General features: G+C 39.3%; 1 protein-coding gene and 1 long non-coding RNA gene across 9 annotated transcripts in view; one reads left to right on the forward strand and one right to left on the reverse strand.

The window, feature by feature from the left end:
* Positions 1–17,622, reverse strand: part of LOC5565467 (dipeptidyl aminopeptidase-like protein 6) — a 546,556-nt gene that overhangs the window by 291,048 nt on the left and 237,886 nt on the right. For all 7 annotated transcript variants that reach the window (XR_002503132.1, XR_002503133.1, XM_021857015.1 and 4 more), the window contains one exon: positions 11,741–11,829. Coding sequence is in view for 5 of the 7 variants with exons in the window: in XM_021857015.1 (XP_021712707.1) it covers positions 11,741–11,829 (89 nt within the window). In the remaining 2 variants the exon portion in view is untranslated. The remainder of the gene's footprint in view (positions 1–11,740; positions 11,830–17,622) is intronic.
* Positions 12,066–16,789, forward strand: LOC110681242. 2 transcript variants are annotated; one of them, XR_002503134.1, is made up of 6 exons: positions 12,066–12,608; positions 15,142–15,214; positions 15,274–15,340; positions 15,400–15,543; positions 15,611–15,687; positions 16,577–16,789. It is a non-coding gene; the product is annotated as an uncharacterized LOC110681242 (long non-coding RNA). The 2 variants fall into 2 exon arrangements; XR_002503135.1 differs by lacking the exon at positions 12,066–12,608 and adding an exon at positions 15,001–15,073.

A 17,622-nucleotide genomic window follows, 5' to 3' on the forward strand; every position in this document is an offset into this window, starting at 1 on the left:
ATCAAACATTATGACTTGGTTTGATATGTTTTTGATAGAATTAAAACATATTTAGTTATGTTTATGTTACTATTCATACACTTTTTGTTATAATTTTGCATCAAGTTTGTAACAACCTATGTTCGAAAAAAACTTATAACATAATAACATATGCTGATATAATTTTGTTATGTACCCTTAGTCGGGTAACCATTCATTTATTTTGTTATAAAGTTGTTAAAAATGAATAAAAAAATATCTTAAAGGAAAATAAAACACATTATGTTATATTTCTGTTTTATTATGTTCTATGGAGAACGGAGCCTAACAAAATTATATCATAATATGATATGCATATCATATTCTGATAAAATTTTATTATATTTTTGTTACAAGCCTCTAGTCGGGAATCTATGGAGGAACTCTTTATTATATTCCTAGAAGAAGTATTGATGGAATTCCTCGAAGAACTCCTGATATGATCTCTAAAGGAACTGCTGATAGAATCTCTTGAGGAATTCCGGGTGAAATCTCAGAAGAAACTCTTAATGGAATCCCTGGAGGGACTCCTGATGAAATCCTTAGAGGAAAACCTAAATATATTATTGAAGGAGCTCCTGATGGAAGCAATGGAGGTATTTCTGATCAAATTTATAGAATAACTAGTGATGGAATCCCTAGAGGAACCCCTGATAGAATCTATGGAAGAATTTCAGGTGGAATCTCTGAAGGAACTACTGATGTAATCGCTGGAGAAACTTCTAATGGAATTGCTAGAGATATTCCTGATGGAATCCCTGGAGGATTCCATTTGCAATTACTAAAGGAACTCCTGATGGAATCCCTGGAGGAATTCCTGATGGGATTCCTGTAAGAATACCTAGAAGAATTCCTTATGATATCCCTAGAAGGAATCCTGTTTGAATTCTTCAAGGAATTCCTGATATAATCTCTGGAGGAACTCCTGATTGAATCTTTAGAGGGAATTCATGTGGAATCTCTGAAAGAACTCTGGAGGAACTCCTGATGCAATCCTCAGAAGAACTCTGATGGAAGCCCTAAAGGTATTCCTGATAGTATCCCTATAGGAACTCTTGATGGATTCCTTAGAAGAATATCTATAGATTTTCTTGCAGGAGCTCCTAATCATTGGAGGGACTCCTGATGAATTCCATAGATGAACTTCTGATGGAATCCCTTTAGGAGCTTGTGATGGAATCCCTGAAAGAATTCCTGTTTCTGGATAGAATCCCTAGAGGAATTCTTGATAATATTTCTAGAAAAAAAAAATGATGGAATTCCTCGAGGAACATCTGATTTAATCTCTTGAAGAATTCCGAGTGAAATCTCAGAAGGAACTCTTGATGGAATCCCTACAGGAGCTCCTGATTCACTGGGGGAACTCCTGAAGGAATCCTTGGAAGAATTTGTGAAGATATTCTTGAAGGATCTTTAGATGGAATCATTGGAGGAATTCGTGATGAAATCCCGAGACCAACTACTGACAGAATTCCAGTTAGAATCGCTGAAATATCTCCTGATAGAATCCCTTGAGGAACTTCTGATGAAATCCTTAGTTGAGTTCCAGGTGCAATCCCTGAATCGAACTGAACTCCTGATCGAATCTCTGGAGGAATTCTAGATGGAAACCATGAAAGAATTCCTGATGGAATCCCTAGACGAACATCTGATGAAATCCCCAGAAGAACTCTTGATGGAATTCCTAGAGGAACGTCCGATGGAATCCCTAGAGGGAGTCCTGATAAAAAAAAACCCTAAAAGAACTCCTGAATTAATCCTTCGTTAAATTTATGATTGAATCTTTACAAGTTCTCCTGATGGAATGCCTGGATGAAATCGTGTTTAATAATAAAGGAGCAAACGCAATGATAGCGGAACGGCAACGGAAAGCGGAACCGGTTCACCAGCATGAACTATAACACACTCGTTGACACAGTGTTGGTTCACTTTCATTCGTTGACAGCTCAGTCGAGATAGTGTGATTCATGCTGGCGACCCGGTTCCGCATTCCGTTGCCATTCCGCTATCATTGCGTTTGGGCCTTAACTCCTGATTCTAGAGGCCTTCCTTAGCCGTGTGGCTAGAGTCCGCGGCTACAAAGCAAAGCGTCACTCGTTTGATTTTAGCGAACCGATTCGTCAACCGTCAAATCGGTTTCACAAACTGTCAAATTGGTTCGTCAAGCAGCATCACACACGGTCAAACATAGCACCAACATGAGCATCAACCGGGGGGGCGGAGTCAATGTTGGTCAAACCGTTTGAGCGTCTGTGGGGTGCATTATATTTGAATGGTAAACATCCAGCTTCCGCCAATACAGATTGCGTGGATATGGTAGGGTAAACTCCTGATGTTATTCGGACGATTTTATTGTAAATGCCTTCAAGTTTACTTACGTTTTGCAGACCTACGATTTCAAATCCATAAAGCATTTTTGAAACACATATATCTTCTCCTATTCGTAAAAGCACAGTTCTTGAAGCTTTTCTGGAAATTGCTTTTAGGAAGTTTATTTTGTTACAAAGACTTTCCTTAACCTCCCTTACATGACGACAGAAACTGCGGCGTTGGTCAATTGTAACTCCGAGAATTTTTGCGTAGCGTACCACGCGAATAGTGCCACTATGTATTGAGGGTTCAACGTTCCATGCTCGCATATGGTGATGTTTGCGCTGGCAAACGTGGAAAATTCAAGATTTTTTGCCTGAAAGCAGAAAACCTCTTGTTTCAACCCAATGTTTGACAGCTTTAATTCCCTCAATGAGCCGTTGTCTGGTAGGTTTGGCTGTTTTACTAGTTAGTACTAACACAATGTCATCAGCGTAAAGCATTATATCAAGAAAAGATGGAATTCATTGCATGTATAAAAAGTGTTAGGGAGAGAACTGACCCTTGTGGGACACCATTTTGTTGGGATTTTGATTCAGATCGTTGTCCATTTATACTAACTTCGAAGATGCGATCACCAAGCAATTCTCTCATACATTTGACCATTCTTTCCCCAGGGTTTGTTTTGCAAAGTTCGTTGAAAATGTATGGTCTGCTTACTCGATCGAACGCCTTTGTCAGGTCGAGGATACCGATGTCGCAATGCAGTTCGTTTGCCTTTGCATTTTCAAGAATGTCCCGCAGGTCTGAAAAATACACCGATGTTCCTTTGCCTGCTCGGAACGCATATTGACTATCATGAAGAATTTTGTTTGTCTCTAGATGGGTTACTAAGCGATGGTTGATCATCCGTTCATATATTTTTCCCAAGCAGTTTAAAAGCGTTATTGGTTGAAATCCTTCTGTTGAGTTGTGCTTTTCTCCAGCCTTTGGTATGGGAATAACTATTCCCGATCTCCAAGATTGTGGAAAAGTTCCTGTTTTCCATAGCTGGTTGTATAGTTCGAGTAGTTTGATTTTACAGCTGAATGGTAGACGCTTTACCATCGGATACCCAACATTATCGACCCCGACAGAATGCCCTTTGGATTTATCTATTGCGTTGAGAAGCTCCTGCATTGTAAATGGCTTATCTACTATTGGATTGGACAACATTTGGTATTCGGTGAAATCTGATTGAAGATTTGGAGTGTTCTCGTCAGTCGCCGAAGCGTGCTCAAAAGTTTCCGCAAATGCATTGGCAATTTTTCGAGTATCTGTTGTAAATTGGCCTTTTACACATAGCCCGCTTAAAATTGTTTTTCGTTTGCCGCTGAGTTTATTAAAGTTTTGCCAAATTTTGGCCGAGCCAGTGGTAGAGGTGAATGATTCACAAAATTGGTTCCACGATTGAACTTTAGCGTCCTCATTGATTTTCCTGGCTTCGGAGTTCTGTTTGATCTTTCGACCTTGACGCTTGCTTTTGCCGGAGCGAGCGACGAGGGCAGGATCAAACATGTCGCGCGTCGATCTCGTAAGTGATCGGGGAGTTCGGTTGGAGTAAGTTAAAAAGTGCCGCGATCGGTTCGTTCTTTTTGATCTTTCGACGACCTTGACGCTTGCTCCTGGGCAGTGCGTCAAGAAAGCCCGAGCTGTCGTCCGTGTTTTATTTTCGGGTCGCGCGCCTATTTTTTTTTTTTTTTCTGAGTGCTAGCCGAGCAAACGAGTGAAGCTGAAAGTGGATTGTGGCTGCTCAGTCAAGGATAACGGATCAATTGGTGAGCTCGTTTCATGCTACTATTTCTAATCTATAAAATATGTATGACTGCACATTTAATCGTTACAATGGTGGGATGTAAATATGATGTTTCAACAAACTATGGATGGTTCGTCACTGTGAGTGTCGACACAAACTCTTATTCATGATTTATTTATGTTTAACATTTTTTTTTCAGAACACCCCTTATATACCTTTATTTTTGTAATTAAAAAAACTTTGAATGGTTCGACACTACAAGTGTAGACTTGCGAAAGGTTCACTTTATTCAACAAACTTTGGATGGTTCGCCACTGTAAGTGTCGGCATAAGAATAAGAGTGTTCTATGATGTCCCAACCAATTGAGTCTTTTGTTTCTTTTCAAATGAGTAAAATATAATAACACATGCTTTCGTACTGACAGCTGTAGGAATGTTACATTTAGGTATTTGTTCAACAAACTTTGAATGGTTCGTCACCTCAAGTGTCGGCATAATTTTCCTCTACATAGAAATTATATGAACAATTATATTTACGTCTAAGCATGTATATATCTCACAAATCATTGTTTATCATGGTCTAATCGCTTATCAAAGTGAATCCTTTGACCCAACGATCCTCCCCATTAACAAACATCCTTCCCAGTAACCTTTGTGGAGATGCAGAGGCAAACACGGTCTCCAAATAGCAAAGGTTACACACTAACATTCCTTCCCTCAATCCCACCTGACTGCAAGGACGTGGCCGGCGCCGTTATTGACCTTGTATAAATAGAGGCACTGAATTATGCACACTGAAGAAGATTATGGCCAATCCCAGCTGAACTTCTAGTTGATTCTTTGTGCATTTTCACTGACTTCGGTCAATCACGGAATAGCAACCATTGATATGTGTAGTCAGTCTAAGCTAAGCTAAGCTAAGCTCATTGATTTTCCTGGCTTCGGATCTAGCTTTTTTAAATTGTTTCAATGCTTATTCTTTCTTTGAATCTCCATCTTCGAGTTTCCGCAAGGCTCGTAACTTTTTCCTCCATATTTTGACTGCTTTACTTACAGTTTTCGTCCACCATATTTGAGAAGTTTTTCCTGCCTTTCCCGACGATTTTGGAATGGTAACAGTCGCAGCTTCTATAATGGATTGCGTAATTTGCTCAATCGATTGGCTTGAATTTGGTATCAACGAGTTTCTCGTATGCAGCCCAATCCGCATTTTTATACAGCCATCTTTTTGGAACCGTATGCTTGAAAATTGGATCGTTAGTTGAGACAATGATAGGTGCATGATCGCTTCCAATAAAGTCGTCGTGGACGTCCCAAAACAGCTTGGGGACGAGACAGTTGGAGGCGATGGTAAGATCAATTGACGAGAAAGTGCCATGAACATCTCTGAGGTGCGTGGAGGCCCCGGTATTAATTACCAGGGTGGGTGTACGGCTGTCAACTACAAACAAAGCTCGCCTAACAATCATCTCTCGGGCGGGCCATCCCAAACAGCATCATCTCTCACACGGGGCGACCCAAACAGCACAGGATGAACGCAACCCATGCCAGACAGCAAATGCTGATGCATTTCAACACTCAAACAGCGGGATGCCTAGCAGCGTTGTGAGCCAAACGAATACACCCACAAAACATGTACGGTAGGCGAACCTCGTTGCGTATACCCCCCCTGTTGATTACAGTCGAATTTCGTTAGTTGCACTATGTTTAATTGCACTTCGTTTTAATTGGGCTCCCGTTAGGTGGGCTTTAGCCCATCTAAAACGAAGTCAAGTGTCACTTTCTGACATAAAACTAATTTTGTCAATGTTGGTACCGTAATCCGGGGGCAAATTGATCACTATTTTACAACTTTTTGTTGTGTTGTCCTTCGGAATTCAAATATTGTCAAATAAATTTCGACAAAATCAGTACTCCATTGATCTTTATCAGTTTATGTAATCGACTTTTCATGAAATAATATTTAACGTATCATAAAAATTGTTTGAATATCAAAAAAATAAAATGACACATTGGGGCGAATTTGATCACGATACAAAAAAGCAGGTTTAAGAATAAAACATTTCCCTCTCTACTAAATTTAGGTCTCCTGAATCTGAAAATGATGTCAAAATTCTTACAACTCGAGTATTTTACCATTTTATTGCAAAAATAAACTTTGAAAATCTGCCCAAAACGCCTAAATGTAGGCAATTTCCCTTGAAATAAGCACATTATATGAGAATAAACGATTTTATGAGCAAAACACTATACTTGATATGCTATATGATATCAAAAATGAGTTAAATAGTTCATACTTAAGCTTGCACAACATTTTAAACACTCAATATTTACATGCTGGGATAGCACCAGAGGATTGTTTAGCACCGACATTTCCAACTGTGTTGCTTACGCCTTCAAAATGTGTGAATATTTCTATGCAAAACTGACCCTACTAAAAATAAAATTGTTCAAAATCATCATTGGACACCTATAAACTAGAAAACATGGGATGTCTGGGTGCCAACTTAACCTTCAGCATCCTTGGGAGGAAATGTGTTTTGGTACCGACCTGATCAAATTCGCCCCAGTGATCAATTTGCCCCCGGATTACGGTACCTCTGATTTTCTTTTGTTCTAGATAAATTGACAGCTCAAAACTCAGCCCGATTAGTGAAAGTCTTTCACAGGGTGGGCTACAGCTTTAGTGCAACGAGCGAAAGTTGACTGTACATGTAAATTATTATCTACCGCCGACTCCAACAGCAGTCGGCCCCTCTTGTTGACTTAAGTGCTCCCCAAGCCTCATGAGCAGCGTTGAAATCACCACTGAAGAGGAAAGGTGGTTCTATGTCCCTGAGAAGTTGATTTAAGTCTACAATAAGCTGATGATCATCTGAGCGACAGGGGACGTGGATTGAAACGATTGAGACTTCGATTGGCCAGGATATTCGGGAAACGCACACGAGGAGATTAGAGTTGACGAAGCTATGGGGTATTTCTTTTAGCACTCCTATTCCAGCTATTCCGCAGCCACCAGTTGCCAGTTGTACTTGATTTTCAGTAGATGGTCAGTCGTTTTAGTAAACATTTCTTGGAGGCTGATGACCGCTGGTGGATTTTGATGAACTAACTGAGACAATTCAGCGTGCCGCTTCCAGATACCTCTAGCATTCAACTGTAGCAGCAGTAATTGTTTTGGAGTGGTGCCTATGGGTTTCGATATAACACTGGAAGATTCTGAAAGAAGCAGAGAGCAGTAACTATCCTGGATGCGAAAATCATTGATACTTGCCTGGGCGAGGACCAGTTGTAGCATGTAATGGCATTGAATACGGCCGTTGTGGAAGGTCAACGGGTTGGGGTAGAGCGTCCCGGATCGTCTTCCTATCCGACAACGCTTTCTAAATAGAAAGTGAGGGGGGTACTTCACATTCCTCACCCTCAAACCGCTTGCAGTTCGATTGTTTCCGGGAAATAGCAGAGTTCGTCGTAGGTCGGGTACAGTTGTCAGAGTGATATATCGCGTCTCCAGTTGAAAGCCGGAATCATCGACACGCGAAAACCGATTTTTCTCTAAATCTATGAGGTGAACCTAACTTCGGGCATAGTGCGCTGGACAGCGCATCAGTTGTGCTACACAGCACACCTTGCCCGACGTAGCTCTGACGCATGGGTTTGGAGGAAATACATTTTTCGGGTGTCGAAAATTCCGGTTTTCAACTGTTCGAAGAATATATTGTTGAGCTATATATGATTGATTTAGAGTTCGAGTGGATCAGCCTCGGTTGTTTCCATATTATGATAACATGATCCCTCTACTATTATTGCTTCGATAGAAGCGTGTTCTTCATCCGAAATATCAAATTCTGTTAATTCAACTACCGTTTGTTTAGCAGGTATGTCCTTGAATGAAACTGGTGTTGGATTCGATCTGTTTGCAGGATTGCACGATGTTTGGTTAAGTTGTTGCCGAACTTGAGTTACTTTTTGATCCGTACTTCTTCCAGAGGTTTGGTTGGTTGTCTGAGCCTTGTCGTGATCACTTTTAGTATTGCTTTTGGTAGCCTCGAGGTGATGGAGTTGTCGATAGCGGCGGACATGTTAAATTGGGGGGGCGACCGGTTGTTCATTAGCTTGGATTTGATGAAAGCCTTCAATTTTTCCATTTGTTGTTGGAGTGCCGTAATTTCCGCGTCTTTCTTAGCAATGAGTGTCTTAACCTCTTCGTTAGCTTGCGATACTGTAAGTCGATTTTGAGCCGTAACTCCAGCGTATGTTCTTCCGTACTGTTCCTCAACTCTTTTCCTAGCTGTCGGGAATAAGAGGTTCATATCAGTTTTGGTTTTGATGATCAGGTTTTTTTCTGACAGGCTTTGCATTGACGGCTTGTGGGTCGGTGGTGCTCAGAACAATTGCTGCAGTGTGGAGGATTGTTGCAGTCATCATGTTGAGCATTTTCAGAACAGTTTTGACATCGAGTTGGACCAGAGCATCGCTTCTTATACCCGTAACAAAGCATGGGGTTGGGATAGTAGGCCCTGGTGGGAACCCTTAAAGCCCCTACTTTGATAGCAGCAGTATATGTCGTGGAGCATAACGTTAGGATCAGCGTAGCAGTTTTCACTTTCTCCTTGTCGACAGTCCCAAGAATTCGATGAACATCAACTACTTTCTGGCTTTTCAATTCATCGAGGATGTCCTTTTCATCCATATGCAGAAGGTCCTTGCATACAATTACGCATCTACACCGAATGAGACGTGGGTGAGGAACAACAGTTATTTCTGTTCCATCAATTAATCGGTTCATTTTTAGTAGTCGTTTGAGTTGACTGGAATTCCTGACATTTTTCAATTTCATCTTCAGCAGCTTCTTCAATATATTTTCCAATTATGAATGGATTATCCGAAATCATGCCACCACCGACTTTCTCCATCAAAACGATGGTCAGTTCACCAAATTTGTCAGTCGGATCAAGAAACCCAGGTATTGTTCTGCCTGGGGCAGCGATCCCCCATTATGGTAAAAAGTGGCCATTGGCCACTTTAACACCCTCTTAGTAAGCAATTGCGATGCTGTGGATAGATCTTCTCCAAATACCAGACTTAGTAGTGATAGTTGTTACAAATTATCTACCACACAAGTGAATTGACAGACAATTTGGTAGTTTGGAATTGATCCAATAATTTTGTTGAGCCCTGTTTGCACAAATGTTTAAGCTCCAGTAGGTAGGCAACCGTTTCAGCCCAAGATATGTGATATTCGTGTAGAGCTTTCGATGATTGATGATTGTGATTGTTAATTACGCCACATCCAAAAGTAGTTCTGCGGACCCCCAGTCGTTTCTATCCCATTGTGAGCCACGCCTGCCGCTGTGAAGGGGATTGGTGACGGTGATCGGTGATGAAAACATCAACATAGATGATAGAAGGAATCGTTGAATAGCTATCAAAGTATCGCCATCCAAATCATTATCGTATAATTACCATATTTATCTAAGCTATTGAATTTTCAAATAACTGAATTAGCATATATTCCTGCACGTAGTGTTGGACTCAATCTTGAATTATAGATAATAGTAGTTCTAAGGTGAGAATAGGCTATATATAACACTAGTTCACAGAACTATATAAAATTTGTGTTCTACACAGAACTAGGCGAAAAGGAGGTAGAACTAGTTGAGAACCGTGGACTCTGACTTCCCAATCAACCTAATTCTTGAGTGATTGGATCAAAGGTAAGATTTAATTTGAGTACACGAACCAATCGATGATCAACAAGCATCTTATTCAAGCCTACATTGTGTCAGTGGTTCCCAACTCAAATCCTACCGTAACAATTGTGACGGACTTCAATGCAACAAGATCACTAAAAGTAAGTTGTGAACAAACTCGATTGAAAAACAAAATGCTAACAAAGTCCATTTGTAGGAATTTTATAATTTATTTCGCCGAGATAATAAATTAATTGAATTTGGATCTGTAATGAACAGTGATGATAGCCACACACACTCGGCTGTTGCAGAGCGCTATTCTTTTTCACAATGTTTGCGTATCTAACTGTCCACTATGAGTTGATCCGATTTCAAGGTCACACTATATTGCAATAGCTGCTATCCCTCCGGATTGGAGTCCGTTGGTAAATCTGCTTTTACAGAAGTAATTCCACGTGGAATCACAGCTAGCGATATCAGATGGTCTATTAATATCATTCAACCCGAAAAACTTCGAATATGTACATGTCTCTATCCCCTTATTAATAGAAAATCAAAACTTTGTCTTAAGATCAAGTTTTTGCATATGCTAATTGAAAACATTTGTTAAATATATCAACTAAAAATGATAAACTACTTTCTGGAATTTTCTTGATGAGGATGTAGAAAATTCCATCATCGCCAGGAGCTTTCATATTTTTGGATTTTTTAATAATAGTTCTCACTTCTTCCAAATCAGTCTCCCAGGAATTTTCAAAAACGTTTTCATGATTGAGAATATTTTCGAAGTCCTGAGTAACTTGATTTTCAATTGGACTAGTAAGTCCTAAATTAAAATTGTACGTGCTTTCAAACTGCATAGCAAGTTTTTGAGCTTTTTCGCAATTACCTAGTTAGTAATAATTTGTTTTCCTCATTCAATGCCGGTATTGGCTTCTGAGGTTTTTTTTTTTCAAAATTTTAGATAATTTCCAAAAGGGCTTAGAGCCAGGGTCCAATTCAGAAATCTTATTTTCAAAATTTTTGTTTCTTAGGGGCCTATTTTGTAAATCGAGCAGATTCATGTGACTCGTCTGTATTCATTGTCGATCAAGGCAAGCATGCATATTTCAGATGTCACCCGTCGACTCCCATAGTAATCCAGTCACATAGAGTGACAACTGTCGAAAAATTCGAGTGACAGAGCTGAGTCGAGCGATTTTTTCGGTCGAAAGTGACTCCAGTCGAGTCATTTTGATCGAATCAACTTATAAAATAGAACCCTAAATTCAAATAGCGTTAGTGATTGCAGTGTGTGCGTCCTAAAGAAACTATAAGCAAAGAAGCCAAATCTTCCAATTGGAATTCCAAGTTTAATGTCAATGTCATTCCAATCGAGCAGGAGACTTGTCAAACACTTTTTCACACAAGCTGAAAACGGCTCACACAAAAATGTTACTGCCCACGAAAATTTTGCTTCTTCTGAAGTAGCATATTTTCTGAATACATGAGTGTCGGTTGCAATTTTCATGCTTTGCATAAAGAATGCTCTACTCATTACATTGGTTTTCCACACATTCAGTCAATTTTTCATTCGTTACCCAAACCTGTGAAAATTCAACACATAAAACCTGTGACTCACTTTTAGCGTGGGATTCAACATTGGCAGTGCTGCGTAATAGATTTGGCATAGTTGCTAGCTGATTTATTTTGAATATGATCAGATTTCGTCTCTTTATAATTTAAACTCTTTAGTGCGTCCAAGTGAAAGATTTGGCAAAAAGGGTTCCCGCGCAAAGCAATTGCTGGAGGTCATTCACTCGAATAACCCAAAAAAAAACAAAGACCCAGTAAAAGTGTACCGAAGCCGGTGGCTATGTAATAAAGTAAGATGATGAATGTTTAATAATTCAGGTTATCCGCAAATTAAACGCAAAATGTTTACCTTGTGTTATAAGGAGCATCAACATCTGAGTATAAAAGTACAAACTTCCGATCAGGAGATACGATGAAACTATCAGCATTAAACTGCCTCTGAAATGAAGTAAACCAAAACAAATGAAACAGTAGTAATTTATTATAATAATGTAATATAATTTTATTTATTGAAATTATGGAAAAGTGGGCATCGAGCGGCTACCTTCTACCAAAGCTGTGACCCACAAATGAGCTAGGAACTGGCTTCATAGTGTTGGGCAAGATGCTGCAACGCGTTATCGGGTGGCAGCCGATCAACGCAATGGTGTGCAAGATGAGGATAAAAGACCGTTTCTTCAACTACAGCATCATCTACGTACACTGTCCACACGAAGGGAGGCCTGATGACGAGAAGGAGAACAGCCTGCACCACGGAGAAAAATGGCTCTAGTTTGAAACAACCATTTCTTTGGTTGAAATCCAACCTAATATTTTGGTTGTTTTCAACAGAAATTTTGTTAATGCGAGACCAATTTTTTTTATTGAAACGAACCGTATTCGCAGTTAGTATCAAGCTAAGAAGTAATGTTGTTTTCAATTATATTTTGTTTGTTTTGAACTTCAATGCTATATAAAATGTTTGCTTTGCTCTTAACAAAATGAGGATTATTATTTTTCGCAACCACCAAACTTGTTGCCGCACCCACTGTGCGAAACGATAACTCTAGTTCGATCAGTGAACCAACTGGTCAATCCCTCGCGCACTGGTCAAGCCGGTAGGCATGCGAATACTAATACAAGAACATAAGGCTCGCCGTCAAGCTTCGGCTAGATTATTGAAGCACAATAGTTCATTATATTCAAAAGCGTAAACAACTCTGTAATTTAGATAGACCGTAAGTAGCCAGGAGCGTGAATTTATAATAAAATATTCATTGAATTATAATCTCTTAGCTGAATTAAACAGCTCCAGCAAGATACAGGGGATAGGCAAAATGATTGAGATAGGCAAAATTTTGCCCAAATTCAAATGCTCATAACTTTTTGAAAAATGGATGAAATCGGATGCTTCTAGTTTCAGGGATTTACTTGGCCATGCATATTGGCCACCGGACACCGGAGATGTTCCGGATTTTCCGAGGTCATGTTCAAAACACCTTTTTTCTGTCGCTTGTAATTTTGTGCGGTGTGATGTTTTATGGATGTTAGCATTTTCCCAAGAAACTAGATCCAATCGAAGATTGAATGCAGGTGGACGCAATAAGATTCGTTGGAAATCTTCCAAGATATGGCCATTTCCGTAAAACTTGTTTCGGAAAACATGATCAGTCACGTAAGTATTTCCAATCATGTATATATCAACCGGAACTATATCCAAGTGGGCATCAAATTTTAAAATGATGCTTCCGGGAAAGTATTCAGAACCATTAGATGCTCTGACCAATTTATAGCAGGTTCTAGGTGCCCTGGGGAAAGTGGCCAATTAGGAACATGTGCGGTGCAATACCAATGTGGGTGTCAAATTTTAAGATTTTTGAACGTGATGCTTTTGAAAGCACATCCAGAACTACTGGCTGTCCTGACCACTCTATAGTATGTTCCAAGTACCCCGGAGGAAGTGGCCAATTCAAAAAATGTCCAGAAATATATCAATATGGGCAACAAACTTCAAGATTTTGAAACCTGAGGCTTCCAGAAGCATTTTTAGAACAACCATCTGCTATAGTAGGTTCGAGGGGCCCCGGGGGATGTGGCCAATTTCGAACCTGTCCGTAATTATATCAATATGGTAGCAGTTCAAAATTGCTTACTTCCCCAAGGGCAGCTCAAACCTACTATAGAGTAGTCATATCAGCCGGTGGTTGTAGAAATGATTCCGGAAGCATCACCTTCAAGAACTTTGAAGTTCGATACCCATATGGGTATGGCTCCGAACATGTTTCGAATTGTCCACATATCCCGGAGCACCTGGAATCTACTATTGAGTGGTCATAGCAGCTTAGTTCTGAAAATGCTTCCATCACCTTAAAAAATCTTGAAGTTCGATACCCATACTAATATAATTACGGACAGGTTTGAAATTGGCCACATCCCCCGGGGTCCCTCGAACCTACTATAGAGTGGCCATAGCAGATGGTTGTTCTAAAAATGCTTCTGGAAGCCTCAGGTTCTAAATCTTGCAGCTTGTTGCCCACACTGATATATTTCTGGACATTTTTAGAATTGGCCTCATCCCTCGGGGTACTTGGAACCTACTATAGACTGGTTAGGACAGCCAGTTGTTCAGGATGTGCTTTCGAAAGCATCACGTTCAAAAATCGTAAAATTTGACATCCACATTGATATTCCACCGCACATGTTCCTAATTGGCCACTTCCCCCAGGGCACCTAGAACCCACTTTAAATTGGTCACTGGATCTAATGGTTCTGAATGAATATTGTATTTTTTGGTAAAATCCAGAATGCGATCGCAGCTCAGGTTGGAGCTGCGAACTTATTACACAGTGAGAGAAAATTGCACAGAACAAAGTATAAAAACTCTCTTGATTTCTTACTCAACTAGCAGCAAAATAAATGAGAATTCACATTGCTTATCAATATTCATTGCCAATTTAGAGTAATGCCCATAAGAATTGATGAAAATAAAACTGTTTTCAATCAAATTTCGACATGCGAAATATCAATTTCACAAGCTGTAGAACATTTCATTGAAGTTCGTCAATAATGACTAAGTGTGTAAGAGGTCAGTTTAGCCGTTTATTTACATCTGTCAAAGCCGCCAGGAGTAATCACAGCCGCTGTCCCATAGTTTCGACTTTGACATTAGCTTCGCATCCAGAAAACTTCGCATCTCATGAGCAGGCGCGAATACGGTTTGGTGCTGCGAAGCCAATACTTTCCCGGAAGCATCATTTTAAAATTTGATGCCCACTTGGATATAGTTCCGGTTGATATATACATGATTGGAAATACTAACGTGACTGATCATGTTTTCCGGAACAAGTTTTACGGAAATGGCCATATCTTGGAAGATTTCCAACGAATCTTATTGCGTCCACCTGCATTCAATCTTCAATTGGATCTAGTTTCTTGGGAAAATTACAAGAGACAGAAAAAAGGTGTTTTGGACATGACCTCGGAAAATCCGGAACCACTCCGATGTCCGGTGGTCAATATGCATGGCTAATCAAATCCCTGAAACTAGACCAAATTTGCCATCGAATGCTTCCAGATGCATCCAATTTCATCCATTTTTCAAAAAGTTATGAGCATTTGAATTTGGGCAAAATTTTGCCTATCTCAATCATTTTGCCTATCCCCTGTACAGTTGGAAACCAGTTTATCGAAATTCGATTATTAGGTGAGTCAGTCATGCATAATTTAAAATCTCTTTGACGTGCATTGAGGGAATGCAATGGCTATTTTCAGACGGCCATCAGATAGTATTGTTCAACCTTGAGGATTAAAGCGGCAGTGCAGATCGACGTATTAGGGGTGCACAGTAAGAGATACAGATCATGTAACTTGTAATTTGAATTGGAAACTGTTTGTACTTTATAGAACTGAATTGAGAACGATTGTCCACTTAAGAAGCTCTAGGGAGTGAATTTACCTCAAACACAGAAATGTGAGCATAGATTATGTATATTTTTGAGAGATGTATGCTAAATTAAAAATATATTGCAGCTATGAAGTTGCTCATTAAGGCAGCTATCTGGATTGTGTTTCCCTCACACGCTTCTCCAACAAAACTAAAATACTAGTTTGATTGCTTAGTCGACGATGTTCGGTACATCTTAAAACTGCTTCTGGCGATAAGAAAACCTGCAGGTAAAGTTAAATAATGGGCTTTTTTGCTATTTTACTATTTACCTAACATTTTTATTATATTTTCCAGGATCAGAACTAACGGGAATGAAAAAGATCCACAACAAGCAAAATCTGAACCGGTCAGATTTCTACTAATGGACTAAGGTAGGGTAACGGTCGTATTTTGGACCCCTTAAGGAAGTGATTTTGATTTTTTGTCCCAATTAATTAATTGCACAGCGTAATCAAGTCAAAGAACACGCCAACATGTAGAGAAAAACTTCCCCTACGATCATGTAGGATCCAAAAAATGTCGAAAATAATTGAATTGTGAAGCACTGTTTTTCATTATTTTGGACATACCAGTACATTTTGGACCCTCAAAGTATATATTTTGGACCCCCCGCATTTTTTATCGTTTAGCGACAAAGTCCACGACACTGGTTGTATAATATGCTTGCCCATAGTCTAATCAATCGATTGACAATGGAAAACCGAAGAAATTCTACGCGTTTAGTGCAGATATTTGAAAAATGTTTTTGTTTACATTTGAAAAATTTCTGACGGTTCCAATTTTTGTGTGTAACGTGTTGTAACGCTTGTATGGATGAACCGATTAAATTGAATTAATTTCAGACAAAATAAACACATTTTCTATGTACAAACCAAAGACAAATTAAAGACCCCCATGTCCCTTGCAGTTGCCCAAAATTTTATGGCTCATAAGGTAATCTAGAATGTCGTTCAAAGTGTACTGCGATCTGTCAAACTTGGGTACCTTTTGCACTACCGAGGGCCCAAATGCAGTACTAGAAGTGGTACCCAATCTGAGCCCGAGTGGGACGGACCTGTACAAACGGTTGATGCAGGTGCGGAATAGTCCTATCTTTCCAAATGGCATGCGAATTGAGTTGGTCATTCGATTTAAACTGGGAAATTAGCAGGAAAATGGCCCAGGGTGTCCAAAATATATAGGACTCCAAAATATATTGGTTACCCTAATTATCTAACATTTGCTACCAGAGACATGTTTGCTCATGTTTTTATTTTACAGGAAAAAATGGTGTCTCCTCAGCGCAACCAAGCATACAATCCGTGAGGGCGAATCGAGAAGGGAGGAAAAATCAGTGCCATGTTATTTACTTCATTTTCGATAAAGCTGTAAGTGATTTTTGTTGTTTCAATAGAAAATAAAATAAATTGTTCATAATGCAGTGGTCATGCGTTTCATTATCATTAGAATGAATAATATATAATTCAAATAATAATAACCTGCCAACTAACGAAGATTTGTTTATTTCAAACAAAAGATTAGTTTATATCAAACTCAAGATTAGCTTTTTCAAACTAATGTTCCTTGTTTGAAACAACCTAAAGCGTTGGTTGTTTCTACAACTGTCAAAATAAAAAAAAACAATTTCTTGTTTGCTTCGAACAAACTTTTGTTGATTTTAAATGTTAATCCGTGAAAAAAATCAACCTAAAAAAATGGCTTGTTCCAACCAACGTGCAAGGCTGAATCAAACTAAAATTTTGTTTGTGCAAAATTCAACCTACAGTTTAGTTTGAAAATAGCTAAAATTTGTTTGTGTTTACCATATTTTTTTCTCCGTGACGCAGTATCGAACGACAACGACCAACGATGCGTCAACTTTACAGCCTCTTGTGGTATGTGTAGGTATTATGAATTCATAATACCTACATACAGTATGGTAGTCCGAAGCACCTCCCAAGTAACCATGTTTTAAACGTCTTGCAAGATCATACGGCACCTAACTCATTAATCTTATCATTCTTCGATTTTGATTTCAGACTTGGAAAATCTGGTTTCACCTGGAAACCAGGAAAGCCAAGACCGGCTCAAATGAAGTTTGTTAATAATAAATGAAAAGGTGCCATTTGATTACAAATTCATTATTAAATTTATAATCTTCACCAGTGCAGTATCTGTTGCATTTCCCGGAATGCTGTTGAAGATTTAAATCAAAACGGTGTCTAATCGTATGGTTTCCCAGAATCCAGCTGTTTGGGAAAACTTCAGAAGGAATAACAAAGACACATAGACTGACAAGGGCAGCTCTGTTCTTTCTCTGTATTTGT

This window comes from Aedes aegypti, unplaced genomic scaffold (assembly GCF_002204515.2).
Source record: "Aedes aegypti strain LVP_AGWG unplaced genomic scaffold, AaegL5.0 Primary Assembly AGWG_AaegL5_hic_scaff_5_PBJ_arrow, whole genome shotgun sequence".
Classification (NCBI taxonomy): domain Eukaryota; kingdom Metazoa; phylum Arthropoda; class Insecta; order Diptera; family Culicidae; genus Aedes; species Aedes aegypti.